This window comes from Cygnus olor, chromosome 3, assembly GCF_009769625.2.
Source record: "Cygnus olor isolate bCygOlo1 chromosome 3, bCygOlo1.pri.v2, whole genome shotgun sequence".
Classification (NCBI taxonomy): Eukaryota; Metazoa; Chordata; class Aves; order Anseriformes; family Anatidae; genus Cygnus; species Cygnus olor.
Genome location: NC_049171.1, coordinates 82,983,167 through 82,998,416, shown reverse-complemented (window position 1 = coordinate 82,998,416; position 15,250 = coordinate 82,983,167). Strand labels below are relative to the sequence as shown.

General features: G+C 39.1%; 2 protein-coding genes across 4 annotated transcripts in view; one reads left to right on the top strand and one right to left on the bottom strand.

Moving 5' to 3' along the window:
- Window positions 1-118: 118 nt before the first annotated feature.
- Window positions 119-15,250, bottom strand: part of WDR64 (WD repeat domain 64) — a 73,044-nt gene continuing 57,912 nt past the window's right edge. The window contains 5 exon segments of the mRNA XM_040552587.1: window positions 119-1,329; window positions 2,035-2,187; window positions 10,365-10,488; window positions 11,271-11,304; window positions 11,485-11,596. Of these exon segments, the coding sequence (XP_040408521.1) occupies window positions 10,394-10,488; window positions 11,271-11,304; window positions 11,485-11,596 (241 nt within the window). The 3' untranslated portion in view covers window positions 119-1,329; window positions 2,035-2,187; window positions 10,365-10,393.
- On the top strand, window positions 4,635-8,857 carry LOC121067650. Of its 3 annotated transcripts, none has more exons than XM_040552411.1 (2): window positions 4,635-4,853; window positions 7,164-8,857. In XM_040552411.1, the coding sequence occupies exons 1-2, from the start codon at window positions 4,834-4,836 to the stop codon at window positions 8,161-8,163; spliced, it is 1,020 nt and encodes a 339-aa protein (XP_040408345.1). In that variant the 5' UTR covers window positions 4,635-4,833; the 3' UTR covers window positions 8,164-8,857. The 3 variants fall into 3 exon arrangements, with proteins under 3 accessions (XP_040408345.1, XP_040408347.1, XP_040408346.1); XM_040552413.1 differs by having other exon boundaries at window positions 4,651-4,853; window positions 7,301-8,857; XM_040552412.1 differs by lacking the exon at window positions 4,635-4,853 and adding an exon at window positions 5,098-5,237.

Here is a 15,250-nt window from a genome sequence, read left to right as displayed (position 1 = left end):
CCCCGCGGCGGACTACAGCCCCCGGCATGCCCCGCGAGGCGTTGGGCGGGAATGAGCCCCCCCCCCGCTTCGGAATGGGCGCCATTGCGGAGGTCGGGGGCGGTCCCTTTCAGGGGACTGTGGGGTGGGAGTGGGCGTTCGGTTCGGGCAGCGCTCGGTAATGGTGCTTGTTGGCGCCTGGAGAAGCGTATGGGCAACGTCCCGCAAATGTCGGGCCGTTGCAGTGCTCAGCATTTGTTCTCTGTTCTTTTTATCCCGGCTGTCTGGTCATGGGTGTACCCTGGGATGTAGAAATTTTTTTCTGATAGTGAGAAGTTAAAATAAAAAAAAATGCAGAAAAAACAAGTGTAATGTATTTGTGTCTGTTGCCTCCTTAAAATACCTACACGTAAAGAACCTAAACACTAAAAAAGCTAAAAACTTAAGGAGATCTAAACAGAGCTGAATAAGGCACTAAGGTACAGTAATGGTCAGGCCTATACTGTTGCTGTAAGTGGTTTTCCAAGGGAGCCATGAAATGCCAGTCATGCTGAACAAACCGCTTCTGCCAGTGTTCCTCACAGCGATTACTCCAGATCAGCTCAATTACAGCAGAGGATCCGTGACCTGCAGTTGAAGGCAGCGTATGCATAACAGCAAACATGAAAATTACAAACACCAAATATACTGGAGCCAAAAGGCGGCACAGAGTTTTGCAGGATGCGACGAGGACTTAGCCCCGCAACTAACCCGGTGAAGGTGGGGAGAGAGTGGAAGTAGGTCACTGACTACAAGGGGAGAGGCCAGGGACAGATGTTACTGCAGCGAAACCTTGGGGTTACTGTAAGGATCAGTGCTTAAAGTTAGAAATTTAAATCTGTATATGCATACTACTGTAACTGCTTTCATTAAAAACAAAGCCTGGAACATCCATATCCCATACTGAAATTTGAAGTGGTTCACAGAGGAATTTTACAAGGATAGTCAAACTACACAAATGAAAAAAGGCGTGAAAGAAACGTTTTTATTTCAGAGATCAAGTTAATGTTTTGGGACATCTCATGCATGGGATTGACTTCCTATTTAAACATCTGCTACAATTCAGCTGCAGTATCTCAGTCTGCCTATTTGACACATTAAACGCAGTCAAATGTAGTTTGATAGCCAACATGTGGTCTGCACATGCCACAGACTAGGACAACAAGGCACTCTACAGTGCCAGCCTTAAATTCTCCCTACTGGCAACACACGTGCTGGAACCTAAAACAGTCTCAGATTGATTTTATTCATGATTTTTCCTATCTTCAGGAAATATGTCTTCATATCTTTGCTAATGAGAGCAAGTGCAGTCTAGAAACAGTAAAGAAGGGGGAGAAGATTAGAACCAAAGAAAGGCTATGCACACAATACTTAATTATGCAAATTTTCTCTGCACTCTTACGAAAACCTTCATTTGTTGAGTTAGCTCTCATAAAATGGAAACAAATACAGGAGCATGTGAATTTTTCCAGCTGTGTGCAATGAGATAACTCGGCCGCAAGTCTTGCCAGCACTCTAGAAAGTAGCACTGCATTGGAATAGTCTTTTTTTTTTTTTTGAATTGATTTTCTGATTTTTTAATTTTTTTTAAGCATTATGTTTAATTACTTCATTAAGCTGCCCTTAGTAGAGGTCTCTGAGGTTGGTGATTAAATCCTGGCTAGAGGACATGTCTGCATGTGGAAAGGGTTTGAAAAATCATGATATCGTCTTGGTACAAAGGAAAATAGTGATAGGGATGAAGAGGAATTAAATGCAGTACTTTGCCTGAAATTTCACAGAATTTGACTGTCTGGTCCACTTGTAATTACAAACAGGAAATGAATTATTTCTATATTTCTATTCCCAGGCCTCATGGGACAGCATAAATACGATAAATAGCATAAATAAATAAATATTGCATAAATACAGTAAATAGTATAAACACAGTAGCATAAAGTTGCTTTAAAGTACCTGGAAGGGCATTCTTGTTTTAATCTGTTTCCCGTACAGGTGGGAACTATCAGATGGACTCACCTTTGTGTGATGTGTCTGATGTGTCCTGATGAGATCCTGCTCTCACTCCAGTGGGCTGGCCAGAGCTCGCCATTACATTTCCCATGTCAGGGCCAGAGCCAGTCATGTAAAGCAGACCACAAGCCATCCTGAGATGTTAGTGCTGCAGTTCCACTGCAATAATTTCAAGGTGGAAGAGAGAAATACAATGTCTGGAGTAAAGTGATCAACAACTGACCAGTTTTAAGTCTGAAATAGATAATAACAGTTCTTTTCCTATTCCTTTTCCTTTCCCTCTTTTTTTCTTGTTAGTTTAACCTAAAGGTATGCTTACTTAAATTAAAATAAAATTTGCAGTGAGAAATATGTCTAAACTGATACCTACCAGGTAAATTTGCTTTACTGCTTGCCATTTTGAAGTCTGTAGAGCTCTTTTGGAATATTGACTGTGACTTAGTCACCAGGGCGAAAAAGCAATGTTTCCAGACAGTGGACAGCAAGGCTTAAATTCAATACATCTGAATTAAAACTCAAGTATATTGTGCGTGCATTAAGAAATGCATAGAAATATGTTGGCCATAAGATGTTTTAAAGCTGAAAATACTGATTGAATTCCTCTTTACTTTTTTTTTTTCTTTTTTCACCCCATGATTCTGTCTATATCTAGCGTGCTCCAGTACCTTTAAATTCAATTGCAATTTGGATTCTTGATTGCTTCTCTTAAAAATATGTTCTTATATCAGTTCTGACATGTCTTTTTTTTTTTCCTTAAACTGTTCTGCTCATGAGAAGAACAATAATCAGGGTAGGCAATACAATATATCCACATCATTTAAAATGCTATGTGTAATTTGATTTAATCTACTTTTGTCTATTTTCTGTAGATTACATTAAAAATAGTCATAAGATGAGCCTTGGAGTCAGAAACACTGGAGCCAAGGAACTTTTGCTGAAGAAAGCCAGAAGCACAAAATTCCTGCCCAACTCATATTTTACTCTTTTTTTTCCCCCAGGACTGATCACTCTCTTTCTGGAATTTCATTTACAATCCCTCTTTCCAAATTAATAATGGCCAAAGGGAGGGAGCGGGTAGGAGGCTCCTCTCTTGGCTCCCCCACCTGTGCTCCCTACCATAAAATACAAGGTCTCCAGCCATCCCGGTGACTCTACAATGGCTTCTAACATAGTGTGATGCAAAATGAAAAGTCACTGCACCCAAGGGGGCAGAGGCATTGAGGGGAACACACTCTTTTCTAATTTAGTCTCCACTTGTTTCTTAAAAGTTAATGCATTTGGGACTTGTTTTTTTTAGCCTGATCTTCTAAAGAAAGAAGACATACATGCTCATGCCACTTGCCTGAATGTGTATTTGCAATAAACGTTGAGCCCATGGATTTATTTTCATGTAATCTGACAAAGGGCTAGAAGTAGAAATACCCATTTCATGAAAATGTGTAGAGGAGGGAATGTTAAGCATGCAGAAGTTAACAATTGGTCCACATAGCTTAACATTTGGTCCATGCCACAGAGTGCTCTAGGGTCTTGCTGCCCTGATAATGCAGACATGTATGGTTCATCATTTACAAATCCCAATCAGTACAGGGTTTCCTTTGCATGAAAGCTGCAGAAGGGGGGTGAGCTTGGGGCGCTCTCTGGTCTCCTCTATTCCTGAGGTTGACATGCAGGCAGGGGATGCACCTAGACCTGGAAAATCTTCTTTTTGGAAGTAGTTTTTTGTCTACCTTTCCCCCACTGAAGGAAAAGCTAATGGTCTCCCTCATTTGGAAATCAGGAAAATTGAGGGAGGGGGCCAGGAAGTGAGGCTTCATTAACTCTGTTGCTAACAGAACTACTTTCCTCCTGCCCCAACTTGCTTGTTACATCAGTGCATTTTTCCCTCCAGTGGTACTTTCTATCTGAAGCTGCAACCTGTGATTAAATCAAACTGTGCCCAGTAAAGAACAGCCTTGTAGACCTCTAATGGAAACTCAGGTGCTCTTAGATGCAGCATTCAGTAAGCAGCAGTCCTTTTGCCTGCTTACTAATCAACTGATACATAACCTGAATTAAGAGAGTGTCATTCTCATATCCAGATACCAGTTTTTTTTTTTTGTTTTTTTTTTTTTTTTTTTTTTTTTTTTATGGTGGAAGCATATTTTTTTTTATGGTGGAAGCATTGGCCTGAACAGATTCCAAGTGGAATAATGGCAGTGTGACTAGTTACGCTTTACCTTCTGGTCTCCTTTTAGGAGGAAGTAAAGATATAAGTGGTGGCAAGAAAAGAGTTTGTGAAAGAATCACATACTTCTATCTTTATTGATCACATTAATTGTTCTGAGATTACCTTTGGTGTGGCTGTGGTGCTTGTGGCAAGTTTTTGTTGATCTCTAAAAAGGCATGTCATTATAGAGAACAAAAAAATGCTAAGCTTGTAATATACTAGTGTGTGTGTATATATATATATATTTGCCTTTTGTAGTTCTGAGTTGTGAAATGATAAATACAGGTGCAGATGAAGTCTCTGCTACATAGCTACATAACTCAGCCTGGCCTCTAGGGACCTGCTTGGACAGAGAGCCCCAAGTCAAACAAGTGCAATGCTCAGTTCAGTTTCGCTTTTGAAGGCAGGGAGTCAGGAACAGCTCTCTCTCCCTTTCTTTGTAGGTAAATCTTCAAAGTAATCCTACAGTGATTACTGCCAGTTTAAAATATTGAGGATTTTTTAAACCTCACAATAATGTAAGTTTACCTACAATAAACAGGTATCTTGAAGCCTACTTCGGAGTTTAATTATTTCTTATTTACACGAACCTCCCCGTTATGGAGAAGACGACAAACAGGTAAATTTTCTAGCTTCCTCCTAAATTTTCTAACTTCCTCCTCACTCTCCAAGCTTGCCCAGAGCATGAACTGTGCCTGGGTGACTTTCTTCCCATTTGGGAACCAAACAAAGCTGTGTCTCCAGATATTTTTAAAATGGGATCTAATGGTGTTAACAGTCTGATTCAATCATTAACAAGAAAATGTAAAAAGACAAGTGAACTACTGCAAGTGACAACAAATTTCTGGGCCGGTAGTGGGAAATGAACAGCTGTGTCATCATCATTGTATTTAAGCTGAGAGCCTGAGGCAAAGGAAAGCTGAATCCTAAGGCAGGTGAGCGGCATCTGTGAGTTGTTGCTGTTGATTTATTTAACTCGTTGCTGGGGCCCACTGTACCTGAGGTAAGTTACTCCTAGACTTACATGGGTGACTTGTGCTGTATTTTATCTATAGTCTGTTTCTTGGATAAAAGGGATTTTGAGTAATGCTTGAAAATATTTTCTCTGCGTTTCTGATAATGCAAACGGTGAACTAACTGGTGAAGGTCTGTGTCTCAGGGAAACTTAGGTAACCATAAACAATGGAGGATAAAAGCTTGTTTTAAGCTGAAAGCTCAGGTAAAAGGGCTGAAGATCCTTTCTAAGAGGGGGGAAAAAAAAACAACAACAAACAAAAAACCCACATAGCTATGTGAGCTTTTGATTGTGCTCTGAAGGAAACCTCAAGATTAACTTCCCAGGGATCAGATTCTAGCTCATGGACTGTTCATGGACTTTCATCCTAGAAAGAAGACAGTTGTTTTTCATGCACAGGCACCTCAATGTGTACCAGACCAGTAGGCAGAGGAGGTTGTTTCTAAAAAGCCAGCAAGGATACTGACAGCTGACTTCATAGTGGGGAAAGAACATTTTGCTCTGTCATCTGGGTGAAATTGCTCTCTGCTTCTCTTAAGTGTGAAAAGCTGGTGGGAGGGCACATCCATACCGATGGGAGCTGCATGGGTTGTAGGAGACTGTGCAGAAGTTACAGCAGGGAGTAGAGATACTCTGCTCTGTCTTTATGGCAGCATGAAAAGGGTAGGGTGTAGGATGCCTCCTTTGCTAGTTACTGCTCCTTCAGATGTGAAGACAAATGCATCACACCGTAGCGGAAGGAAGCCCTAGACAGGTCAGTGGGTGCAGACTGCTTGGGGAAATGAAAGTTATGGGAACCTTAGTGCTTCCCTTTTCAGTATTACTGGCTGTTGTAATACATGTGCTCCAGCCAGGCTTGGTGGACAGATTATTGCAGATCTTCAGCTCTCTTACTTAGCTGACCCTCTACGCCTCTGCATTTCTACAGTTGATGTAATGGTAAGGGCAATACAGACAACAGCACAGCCTTCCTCATCTGTTAGTGCACCCATTTAATACACACATATTCTTCACCTGGACTGTGTTACGTGAAGCTTATGTTTAATTCATGGAAGTAAAAGTATCCTTTCTTATTCTGCTCTTCACTGACTTCACTCATTCATTTCACAGCCGTCTAACACAGTTACACTCAATTGATTTTCTTAGAGATGTAATACCTTCAAACCAGTAAGCACTGTTAGCATCTTGCTGAATTACAGCTTTCCAAAAAATGTCAATCAGTGAGGGCTTAAAAATATCTTAGCTGTGTTGAAGAGAAAGGAAACTTGAAAACCAAAGAGGAGAGAGTCACTCCATAATGCACTCACTGATATCTATCTATGATGCTATCAAATTAACTCAGCCTGAAGAGCAGTTAGAGATAGAGCTTGGTAGCACTCAATTTTTATCAGTCTGTTTATTTTAGATAAACCCAGTGATGGTCTGAGCTAAAATAATCTCTAATTTTTGTAAGTGTGTGGATAATGGAAAGACATGTCACTCAGGTCAATGAGATACAGGTGTTCTATCAAATTTTGGTAGAATTTTCTTCAAACTTCAGAGATGAAAAACGAAAGGTTAGGTGGGAAAATGTCTACTTTAAATATTTTGCTGAGATCTGACAATTCACTGGGATCAGATAAGATGAACAAATAATCAATCCTCCTGCTTTCTTGGGGAATGAAGGCAGCCCAGTAACCTACCATTTCCTTTGTCCTGTTATTCTGTGAGAATCCTCTCAGTTATGTCTAGCCACACTAAGTGCTTTGTTCGTTGTTGTTTCTCTTGTAAGTGCTTTTCTTCTTTGCGCTACTTGGAGTTAAATTAAAATAGGTTAACCAGTAACTAATTATTCCAGCAGCATTTGAACACTCATGTGCTTCCAGCTGTAAAAAAAAAAAAAAAATCTAAAATCTGTCTTTTGCTTTTATGTAGGTACTGCCATATTCCTTATTGCCAAGTCTTCCAGCAGCAAATAAAAATCATGCATCTGTTCCTCCTTTCCATTTTATCTTTGCTATTGAAACGCACTGGCAGCAGAGAAGTTATATTTGGTCATAATCATTTCACAGAATATCAAGTGGGCAACATGAACGTGATCCTCTCTGTCCCACATGGTGGGTCAATGGAACCTGAAGACATCCCTGATCGAGAGGCTGGCTGTTGGGATGCAGAGATATCTTCTTGTATTTTCTCTCATGACTGTCCTCCTGGAAGCATTCAAGACTATAAGAAGTGCAAAGTGTCTACCAACCAAGACAGGTATACCATAGAAGTGGCTCAGGTTCTTGCTGAAGAAATCAACAAGATTACTGATGGCTTCTTCCCACATATCATTATAAACCACCTACAGAGGTTCAAGATGGATGCTAACAGGGAAAAGGAAGAAGCCTCCTTTGGAATTCCCCAAGCAGAACAGGCCTGGGAGGATTATATGGGATTTTTGACCACTGCAAAATCACAGATGGCAAGGGGCCTGATTCTAGATATCCATGGACAAGCACATCCTGAACAGTGGATAGAACTAGGCTATACACTTTCAAAAACTTCCCTTAACTCAGGTGTCTTTTCTGCGTCATGTTCCTCCATTAGGTATCTGGCCAATCAGCTAGTTAGTGTGTCTTTTGAGACTCTGCTTGCAGGGAACAGAAGTTTGGGTAAATATATTGAAGAACAAAATAACAGTTATGTTTGTGTGCCTTCTCCATCCAATCCTAGCCCCAATAATGGGAGCTATTATAGTGGTGGATACATAACAAAGACTTTTGGCTCCCGTGATTCTGGTGCTGTTGATGCCATTCAGATTGAGCTACCCCAGTGGGTTAGGGCACCTGAAGAGCGCCTCGGATTCTGTAAAGCATTAGCAAGAGCTGTAATGAAATTTTGGCAAACTAATTACTGCAGCCAGTCCAACCATGAGTTTCTGCCATGCTGAAAGAGGCTCTCTTAAGATACCTTTCCATACTATAGTAATGATCTGGAACAACAAAACAACTCATACACCTGTAACTCTTAAACCTGCAATATAATTCTGGATGCTGGAGGAGAGACACTAACCTCCAAAGACAGACATTACCAGAGAAAATTCACAGATAATACCCAACAAATCAGTTAACAAACAGCTTTGTACTAGATCCAGCATTGAAAAGACTGCCTGAAGGGTATCTTTGGAAGTATCACTTGTCTGATATGCTTTTCTATTCTTAGCTTCTTCCCAGCAGTGTCCTCTCTCCTCTAAGATACAATAAACAATTATTCTTCTAAATAATTCCTTGTAGTACGGTGTCTTAGTAGATTATCTGTTCAAAGAAATGGAGTGTCTTTTCTTTTCTTGCAACACTTAAAACAACAACAACTGAATAATACCATTGTTTAAAATGTCTGGGGCCAGGACTAATTTCTGTTTGGTGTCTTTAAAGCGTTAGGAGTTGGAACTCAACAAGTAAACTAATGCTGCGCAGTGACATACAGTCTGAACTACTTCAGGTTTTATGTAATGAATTAAGAAAAAAGAGAGCATTAATATATAGTGCTGTAGTTTTGTCACGATTTAAATAGCACAGCAATAAGGTAGTAATTGGATGGAAGGCTGCTAAAGACAACATGTACACGTCATGCATTTTAGACAGTTTTCTTTACTGCATGGTTCCCTCCTGAGCGATGGTCCATTGACTTCATTCAGCATAGGATTAAATATTTAATTGTTACGGGAAATAATATTGCATTATGGAGGGACTGTTCTGCACAATGGAGAATATGGAGACATGAATAGACATAAGTAAAAATCATCTCTTGGATAATACAGGAAATTAATAAGGAAACCAAAGGGAGCAGCTAGCAAGACTGAAAAAAATTCAAACATTAAGAGCCTAAGAAGAAATGTAGTAAGTAGTCAGTTCTGAGGAAGAACCAAGGAAGAATGGTGACCCTGCTTGAGCAGGGGGTTTGGACTAGATGATCTCTGGAGGTCCCTTCCAACCTCAACCATTCAGTGATTCTCTGAAGAAGTATTTAATAAACTAGAAAGAAGAGGGATATCTGCATCTTACAACCAGAGTTAAATACTTAAGTTTCAACTAGAAATAGGGAAAATGCCAAAGGGAAAACCTTACATAATTATAAAATGATGCATTTTTAAGAGCATGTAAAGAAATGGGTATGCAGCTCTCTGAATCTGTTAATTTCTATTAATCTCTGAAGATGAAGTAATTTTCAATAGCTGGAAGAGAGTTGATGTGGCTGTCTTTCAAAGGCAAATAGGACTTGGAATTGTAGTGGTGTTAGCTTTCATACACTAATGGCTAAGTACTCACGATGTTGCTTGCTCATTTCCCAAGTGGGATGGGGAAGAGAAGTGGAAGAGCAAAAGCAAGAAAACGTGTGGGTTGAGATAAAGACAGTCTAATAGGTGAAACAAAGCTGCATGTGCAAGCAAGCAAAATAAGAACTTAATTTACTACTTCCCATCAGCAGGCTGATGTTTATCCCATTCCTGGGAAGCAGAGCCTTAGCACACATCATGGTTACTTGGGCAGATGAACACTGTAACCATAACCATCTCATCTTCCTCCTCCTTTTCCCAACATTTTATCGCTGAGTAGGACGTTATATGGTATTGAATATCTCTGGTCAGCTTATGTCAGCTGTCCCAGCTGCGGTCATTCCCAGCTTCTTGTGCACCCACATCCTACTCACTGGGGGTGGGGAAAACACCTTGACACAGTGCAGGCAATGCTCAGCAATAGCTACACCTGTTGTTGAGCTGTTACCATGCTCTTTTAGTCACAAATCTAAAACACAGTAATCATATGGGCTGCTATGAAGAAAATTAGTTCCATCCCAGATATTTTTTATTCTTCAGAGACATCTGTATGGGTAGCAACACAAGCATTTTTGCAGATATATGGCCCTTAATCTTTAAAGCAGTTAATCATAAGAAGTTGCTTTTCATTGTTATCAACCATCAAGAAGTAGAGTGAGATGGACTTTTCTGTGTCTTGTTAATAGTCATACACTGGCATTATTAGAATTTTTTTCCCTGCATGAAGGACTGGGGCAGATTTGATTTCTATATGTTCTTTAATAATGAAATGGATATAAGTATAATAGAAAATAACTGAAAAAAAAATAAGGAACCTGCTAATCCACTTGTCTTAAGATGGACATTATGTTTGTTTGTCTTGATCTTGTTCTCCACTGAGCTCTGTCTCCACCGTCCATCTAGATGGACTGGACATCTCAGCTTTGTTCCACTGAAGACCTTTAAAAATAAATTGCGTAATTTCAAGAGCTAATGAATATGTTCATGTAAATAGGTCACTTTATAGTGTTTTGTAGCAGCACAGGCAAAAAATAAAATTATATATCTATATATATATTTGTTGTACATGTAGCTCACAAAAAGTCTGATGTCATTTTACCGTAAATCTACTGCAGTGCCATTGGCTTCAGTTTAATTGCTCCTTAACTTGCCAAGACACAAGACCCTCTGAATTTTATCTTCTTCTTGAAGAAAATAAAACATAGATTTCCAAGGCACATTAATGGTCAGAAAAAAGTAGCACATGTGCAAGCTATTTGAACACTATGCATCAGCTCCTGAGTTCATTTTCATTGGGTTAGTATGGATGAGATACTATGTAAAGCTGCTTTTGCAAACATTGTCATATATATTTGAATACTCTATTCACCCCACCTAACCAGCCGTTTAAATGTTAGGAGTCTTAACCAAGCTAGTTCTCTAGGTTCCCTCTATAGAGAGAAATCAGCACCTCTGCACAAGGTGATTCTTTCCATCCTACAATAGGTGAGATGGATGGAGCTGTGGAAGTTCTGGGCTCTCTCCGTATAAGGAACAACCAAGGAAGCCTTGTTAGACAGCTTATAATAAATCTAATTAATATTACCCACAAAACAGTATTAAAGCAGCCAAAGCTTTGTGCAGATAAGAAACAGTAGTTTTTGGGCTGGCTAAAATAAAGATTCTGAAAGAAGTTAATGACATGAAGTTGAACAAGAAAAATAAATGTCTGGACTACTCACTGTGTTGCATGCTCTCTTCAATTGGCTTCCCAAGCTTCCTCAAATGGAGATTGGAGTTGAGTTGGTAGTAATGCAAACCATGTGAGAAAATTAAATTGAGAAGCATTTAAAAATAAAATGTCCAAGTATGTGATTGTAACCATTTACTAGTGCTAATGGCTTCTGCTGCATTAATGTCACTGCAAAAGGTGGAAAAGAAAACACTTGTGCTTACCTCATATATGGGAAGAGACCCAAATACTGCACCAGCTTCTCTGTTTCCTGACTCAAAAATTTCCAAAGGTTGTCTGTGGATCTGATCAAGGGAAACCAAAGTCAGTGCATTACTAGCTCAAGACAAAAGGTAATAAAGAAATGCTGTTGCATATTACTTTTGTTATTGAACAGCATAGTAACATTCATGTTATCTGAAGTAAGGAATGCAATTACTATGTAGAGAGATTGTGTTTTATGCACAAGTTTTGAACATTTCTAAATTAGGAAGAGATCCTTCTGCTATAGAAAAGGCACAACTAGCAAGATTCCAGCTTCCCCTGGGACAACAAATCAAGACGGTTAATAGCAAAATGTTTTTTTATCACCTAAACTAAAGCTAGTTTTAAATACTTATGTAGTTACATCACCTATTAACATCTTGGATAAGTTCAATACAGGAATAATTTTCAGGTTACTTGTCAGGTTTGTTGGATGTATGCTATTAGAGGACAATGGAAGTCTAGCCAAAGGGTAATGCAGTAAGAACTCTCTCCCAGATGATAGCTTCATCTCAGGACTGTCACTCTGGCTATCTCTGTTGGGCTGTACAAATCCCAAACACTTCAGCAACCGGTTAGGAAAGATGCAGATGAACAAAAGGGCATTACTGCTGTAAACTGTAGGAAGCTCTGAATTACTGAAAATACATCAAGTACCTTTATAGTTCATCCACGCTCACCTGAATCCTGATACTTACCTAGGTATTATACTTAAAGACAGGGCAGGAAATTTAACTGTTCTTACACAATATAGCAGTGATTTCACCCTAGGAGAGCAACTTATGGTCCTCCAATGAGGAAAAAAAAGTATAGCTAAACCTTGAAATAGTTGAAAACATGAGTTTAATTCAAACTGGTACAATGTACAGATATTTTCTACTTACGTTTTTTTCTAGTCTGAATTAAAAACTGAAGTCCACCGTTTTGTTCATCTCTAAGGCTAATAAAAGGAAATCAAACCTTTTTTCTCATCAAAATCCCAGTCACAAGGGTACTCCAGTGCTAATGTTTTTGAACATGAAAGTATCTTACATGTTCTATCAGCCTTCTTTTCAGATGACTAAGTAAAAGCCAATGTGGAGCCCACCTCTATTGACTTGTCCCACCATGTTCTCAGCCACTGACTCTGCCACATTAAAATTCATGTTTTATACCCAGCATCAACTTTTTTTTTTTTCTCCCCGCTAACACTGTTCTCTCTTATTATACATTGCTGTCTACAGCTGTTGAACAACAGTGTATGCTCCTACAGCACAAACAGCTCCAGCAGTTTCCCCGTGATTTAAACACAGGCCACTTCAGAGACTGTGCAGCATCCATGACTGGTATAACTGTTACTTAAGGGAGCTTGTCAACTTGTTGCTTCCTTGGGGTGAAATGACAGAATGTCTCAAAACTGTGTGCTTGGCTACCTTTACCTAGCAGCAAGTAATCCACTAGCTCCAACTAGTCAATCATCCGTATGAGATGAGAACTGATCCTTGGTGTCCCAGGAAACAAGAGAAAGGAGGTGGCAAGACAGGGCAATAAGCAACAGAGAAGTATCTTCCACTCACCTTGTCATCATTTCACCCAAGATACACCGAGAGAAATGGTCACATGGAGTAATGTCTTTTACTGACTACTGTTTGAATCTTAGCTGGCCACATTAGGATTACAGATTGTGGTACATAGGAGACCCACAGTACCACAGATTTTAGAAGAGGGTGTTAAGAGTTCATACCCCTCACTATTTGATGCTCCTATCTAAATGGCAATTTTGAATTTGACATTCTTAATTGCTTCAAAATAAAATTATTTTGACGTATAAATTATTCCATATCATCAAAATATGATTTATATTGGGAGCTTCAAAGGTGCCACGAAGTGCTTCATCTACACTTTGTCAATCCAGACACTGGTTTGTCATCTTTAGGAGGCTAGATAAATTGATATATAAAACACTAGTTAGCAAAACTGAGTGCAGACTCATTGTCTGGTAGTGGCTTTTCATCATTTCTCTCAGTTCTTACTACAATTCCTCTGTGCCACTGTAATAACAAAGAGGGTTTCCTCTGGTCATATATCTGGTTTCCAAAGTTAATCACAAGAAGAAATAATCTAGATTAGAATATCTATTAGTGCAGATTAACACAGTTTAACTTTATAATCAAAAAAATGTCATAACACAAGCTAAGGAATCGTAAACTACAGAGAGAAACTGATACAATTTTTCTTTATGGGTCTGTCTTCCTGCTGACATTTTTCTGTATGTCACCTGAGACACTCATTTAAACTGTGAGCACCTATGCTATTCAGCTGGGTTTGTACCTTTTCATATATATGCACATTTAGGGAATATCTGTTAATACCATTTATAATGTGAATTATCATTTAAAATTCTAAAATATTATCTTGGTGAATTATATGACAGCTATCCAATAAGGTAATAGTATTAACATCAGGAAGATAAATGGACTTAACCCAAGAGAAGCTCCTATACCCTGTGAAGAGCAAAGCCTAGCATATGTAAGTAACACAGACTCTTGGGTAAGTATTGGCTAGCCAAAGTAGGCTAGCTATCCGTTATACTATTTGGTACAATTAATCCAGAGAATCGAGCTACTCTTGAGGTGGCAGCATACAGATCATATAGAATGATAAGACTGAAACTTTCTGTTGCACAGTATGTGACTGCCTTTTTTTTTTTTTTTTTTTCCAGTTTTTGCACGGTTAAATAGGCTTCTCATTTTCTTCCAGTCTAATTATTGTGTTTTAAATGTATGCTACCTGTTCTCCTTTACTGAAATATTTGAAGGGTCCTTAAAAAAGTAGTCGTGTTTGACACAGGCATGTCATTTATGCAAAGTTTCTTTAAGGTTAGCTGACTTTAATTATAGTATGTTTGATTCCAGAGGTTTCAGACTGGTTGCTGCCTGTTCAAAAGGACTATAGGGAATAGTCCTTCAAACACAGCCAAGAACTTCTCTTCACTGATGAATTACTATTCTGACTTCAGTGGCACTACTCACATTAGTAAGAACTCTATGTAATAATAAGTGCTTCCAGGATACTGGCCTAGATGGGCTAACACTAAAGTATCTTTGAGCTTTCCCATTTTCCCAAAGTGCTTTGGTTAAAAGGCAGCCTAAAAAGTGCACACGATACATGAAACCTTAACATTAAAGCATGCGTGATTTTCTTAAGCTGTGAAATGATTTTTCCTAGGCTTGGATTGCCTTGTCACTAAAGACCATGTGCGTGTTGCTTCTGCATTTGCTTAACCCAATGATTAATAAAACAGGGATCTCCAGGACTAGAAATATGACTTCCTACAGCCTTAGCTAAAGGGCCAAGTATTACTGGCTTGACTTGTAGCCAACCCACATCCCTTGAGAACTCTACCTAGAATTAAAGAGGTCCAACACTGCTATTGAACATACAACATGCCTGTGTCAGACTGTTATGGTCTGAAGTATGTGAATATGTCTACAACATCCCAGCAAACTTAATAAGACCATTTTTTAAACTGAAAGATTGTTTCTGGGATGAAGCTATTCACATTAAGCATTTTCAATAAAGGTTTGGGGATCCCAGAAGTATATCAGCTTGTGGAATTGGAAGAGAAACAGGCTGCTAACCTGAACATTGTACATAACAAACAGACTCTAAATAAGGCTAAAATCTGAAGCAATTATGTAGTCATCACTATTACTCAATTCAAATCCTGACCATCACCTAATCCTA

Excerpts from the sequence above, each read along its gene's own strand:
- LOC121067650 (XM_040552411.1), top strand. The coding sequence starts at position 4,834 with ATGGAGAAGACGACAAACAG. Across the intron at positions 4,854-7,163 it reads ATGGAGAAGACGACAAACAG|GTACTGCCATATTCCTTATT; the intron begins GTAAATTTTCTA and ends GCTTTTATGTAG.